Raw genomic sequence first — 4,285 nt, forward strand, 5'->3', positions numbered from 1 at the left:
TGGCGACGAGCGGTAGAACCGCCGGAGCTGTACTACCGCGCGCCCCCTGCGGTACTACCGCAAGGCTGGGCTGGAAAAATCAAGGACTAAATAAATTACGTCTGCGACTACTTCTGTTGAGTTTAGGACTATGCGAAAATCCGGCGCGGTACTACCGCTCGCAGGGAGCAGTACTACCACGTAGGGGTGGAAGTAAAAAATTAGTTCAACTCCTACTTCCGCGTGCGCCAATGTCAAGGCTAGAAGCAGCGGTACTACCGCTCACCACGAGCGATACTACCGCTGGTCTCTGCGGTACTACTGCTCCCTTGAGTAGTACTACCGCATGCCACAGACACTCTAGCATTTGAAAGCCTTCATTTCACAGAGACAAGGATAAACAGACGGTGCTCCAATGAAGTGAAGGAAAGGTGGTGCAAAGGAACATATGTGTATGTGTTGACTCAACCCTAACCTTTTCGATGCGGACCCCCTCTTAATAGTATGACTTTCCTATGACTCAAATCCACCGAAAAGAAACGTAGAGAACCGCCATCTTCGATAGGCTCCGAGGGGCACTGAATCGTATTGTGCCTAGACATGAGATATTTGAAATGCTCAATGCACACGATTAGTCCGCAAATGCACTGTCATCAATCACCAAAACATAGGGAGAAATATGCCCTTACAATCTCCCTTTTTGGTGGATTGATGACAATACGGGATTTGCACATAGGGATATAAAATGAACATCAGCAAACCCAAAATCTATAAAATATAGACAGGCTCCCCCTAGATGTGTGCACTCTATAGATATGCTTTGGACTGCACAACACACATGCTAGGATCAACACTCCCCCTATATTTTATAGACAAGGCAATCCTTGCAACAAACTAAGTGACACTAAGCATGGAGGCAAGGTATAGTAAGTGAGCATGAAGTAACGAGCACAAGATAAAGTAAGCTCACAATCTACTAAACATACTAGACAATAAAGGATAAGCACAAGGGCATATGTCTCACACCATATGATAGAATAGGTCTCCTGGACTCACACGCACAGGAACACAAACCAACAAACCAAAACAACGCAGGATCAAAGAAACGATAGCAAAGAGACACAAGACTCGCAAATCCTACACTCTCCCCCCTTTGGAATCGAGACACCAAAAAGGCAGAGAGGACACCTACGACACAGGTGGTAGCTCCCACTAACGAGATCACCCATCAAGCTCCTCATCTATCTCAGCATCAGGAATGGACTCCTCTTCTGACCCAGCCCACTGATATCCTTGCTTTGTCATCCAGGTAGCCTCAGGAGTGATATTCTTCTCGAAACTGCTCGAGACTTGCTCGCCAGGCTTCCTCAAGATCCTCTTGTCACGCTGGTGACTCTCCTTCTGAGCAACATGGGCCCGGTACTGACCCTTGGCCTGCATGCAGAACAGAGACTTCATCTTGGCCTTGAGATTCTTAGCCCAAGATGGCTCAGTAGATGGAGGTGTATACCCCTCAAAACTGTCCTCAGCCTCCTCCTCCTCAAACTCATCCTCATCAACATCCATGCGTGCAGCCTCCGTGATGTCGCTTGAAGCTACATCGGTATTTCCCCAAAGAGTAAGGGATGATGCAGCACAGCGGCGGTAGGTATTTACCTTAGATATGAAACCAAGGTTATCGAACCAGTAGGAGAACCAAGCAACACAACGTAAAAACCCCTGCACACAGGTAACAAATCCTCGCAACCCGACATGTTAAAGGGGTTGTCAATCCCTTTCAGGTAACGGTGCCAGAAATTGGTGTGTGACGGGAAAAAGGTTGTAATGGATTGGATAAATAGATCGCAAATAAAATAACATGCAGCAAAGAATTTTTGGATTAATAGATCTGAAAATAAAAGTAGATTGCAAAGGCAAATAATATGAGAAAGAGACCCCGGGCCCGTAGATTTCACTAGTGGCTTCTCTCGAGAAAAATAGCAAAGCGGTGGGTGAACAAATTACCATTGGTAAATTTATAGAACTTCAAATACTCATGACGATATTTAGGCAATGATCATTACATAGGCATCACGTCCAAGATTAGTAGACCAACTCCTGCCTGCATCTACTACTATGACTCAACACACCGACCGCTATCGAGCATGCATCTAGTGTATTAAGTTCATGGAGAATTGGAGTAAGGCAATAAGAATGATGACATGATGTAGACAAGATCTATCTATGTAGAGATAGACCCCATCGTTTTATCCTTAGTAGCAACGATACATACGTGTCAGTTCCCTTTCTGTCACTGGGATCAAGCACCATAAGATCGAACCCACTACAAAGCACGTCTTCCCATTGCAAGATAAATAGATCAAGTTGGCCAAACAAAAACCAAATATCGGAGAATAAATACGAGGCTATAAGAGATCATGCATAAAAGAGATCAAAGAAACTCAAATACTTTCATGGATATAAAAAGATAGATCTGATCATAAACTCAAAGTTCATCGATCCCAACAAACACACCGCAAAGAGAGTTACATCATATGGATCTCCAAGAGACCATTGTATTGAGAATCAAGAGAGAGAGAGGAAGCCATCTAGCTACTAACTACGGACCCGAAGGTCTACAAAGAACTACTCACGCATCATCGAAGAGGCACCAATGGAGGTGGTGAAGCCCATCCGAGATTGGATCTGGGGGTTCTGGACTCTGCGGCGGCTGGATCAATATTTCGTCGACTCCCCTAGGGTTTCTGGAATATCAAGGTATTTATAGATCAAAGAGGCGGTCCGGGGGGCACTCGAGGTGGGCACAATGCACCAAGCGCAGCCAGGGCCCGTTGTGTTCCTTCTGGCCCATAAAAATTCTCCGTAAAGTTTCGTGGCATTTGGACTCCGTTTGATATTGATTTTCTGCGATGTAAAAAGCATGGACAAAACAACAACTGGCACTTGGCACCATGCCAATAGGTTAGTACCAAAAATGATATAAAATGATTATAAAACATCCAAGATTGATAATATAACATCATGGAACAATCAAAAATTATAGATACATTGGAGACGTATCACTCCGCCTCCGCCCGGGTAGTGGTGTTAGCCCACTTGTTCTTCTGGCGCAGCTTAATGGGCTCATGGCGAATCCAGTTGGGAGCAAGAAACTCTTCACATGGAAAGATCTTCTCCCAAGTCTTCGAGATCAAGAGGAACAAATAAGGTCCATAGATGGGCACCTTACGATGGAACATCATAAACAGAATCTTGCTCCACATGATATGAGAGACATCAAGTGGCTCAGGTTGTTGAAGACGTGCTTCCTCACACATGAGCATCATGTCCACAAGATAGGAGTGCACCTTGTCCTTGTCGCCTATGTGAGGAAACAGAGAATTGCGGAAGATCCGGTGCATGTTGTCAAGAAACGGGTTCAACACAAAAGACTTCTTGCGACTAGGGAGGGTCTTCTCAACAACAAAGGGTTGAAGCTTGTTCTTGTTAGCAGACTCTGGGTTGGCACGTGGGCAGGCACCAACAAGCACATCAAGCCCCTCATCACGAATGTTCAACATATCCATGAACTCCTTCCACTCAGCTGATATCCTCTTGCCATTTGTCATCCAACTCATGGTCCGCTTCTCATCCGTGTGGAAGTGGACAGAAGCAAAGAACTGAGCCACCAGCTCCGGGTCAAAGTCAATATGGAAAGTGATGATTTCCTCAATACCAAACTGCTCCACAAAATCCAGAGTCTCACCAAAATATGCCCGGTTCTTCTTCATATGGTCCATGTCAATCCACTGAACTGGCACATAGATGTTCTGCTTGGCCTTGATCACATCTAAGAAGATGAGATTTTGTTGCTTGGTCCAAAACAAGTCATTTCCCCTGCTGAGTTCTCTAGGGTTGACATAGGGGTTGAGGTTTCTTCGAATCAAAAACTCCGCTTGAGGCATTTCATCCATGCCGACAGTTGGCTCCTTGAACTTGTTAGTTGTGGTCCTGATGTGGCGTTGTGGGGCACTGGAGCCCTCAGGAGCCTCTTGGTTGTGAAGATGCTTCGAGCTCGTTTCACGGCTGGGATACGAGCGCCTTGCATTGGAACCGGAGCCACCACCTATGACACACAAACACAAACACACGAGAAGAGCGAGAAGGGTTATTGCAAAGACCAAGGCCAAAACCAAATGAAACATGTAAAAATGAGATTAGGGGGACAAAACAAAGTAATTTTTAAGTCAGCAGTAGTACTGGGCTAGGATGCGGAAGTAAAAATTTACATCTGCTCTAGCCGCGGTAGTACTGCGCCGGGTTGGCA

General features: G+C 45.6%; 1 protein-coding gene across 1 annotated transcript; it reads right to left on the reverse strand.

The window, feature by feature from the left end:
• Nucleotides 1-1,200: 1,200 nt before the first annotated feature.
• On the reverse strand, nt 1,201-3,758 carry LOC147960578 (uncharacterized). Its single transcript, XM_087533427.1, has 3 exons — nt 3,043-3,758; nt 1,676-1,698; nt 1,201-1,574 (listed from the first exon to the last, which is right to left on the reverse strand). Exons 1-3 carry the CDS (start codon nt 3,756-3,758, stop codon nt 1,201-1,203), a joined length of 1,113 nt encoding a protein of 370 aa, XP_087389553.1.
• Nucleotides 3,759-4,285: the final 527 nt, after the last annotated feature.

This window comes from Triticum urartu, chromosome 7A (assembly GCF_056163025.1).
Source record: "Triticum urartu cultivar PI428250 chromosome 7A, HENAU_Tu73, whole genome shotgun sequence".
Lineage (NCBI taxonomy): Eukaryota > Viridiplantae > Streptophyta > Magnoliopsida > Poales > Poaceae > Triticum > Triticum urartu.

Bases quoted from the DNA above. Each gene is read 5' to 3' on its own strand.
- LOC147960578 (XM_087533427.1), bottom strand. From the start codon at position 3,758: ATGGACCATATGAAGAAGAACCGGGCATATTTTGGTGAGACTCTGGAT. The intron at 1,699-3,042 runs GTGATACGTCTC...ACCTGTGTGCAG, and splicing joins ACTACCCGGGCGGAGGCGGA to GGGTTTTTACGTTGTGTTGC. The intron at 1,575-1,675 runs GTTCTCCTACTG...ATACCGATGTAG, and splicing joins TTTTTACGTTGTGTTGCTTG to CTTCAAGCGACATCACGGAG.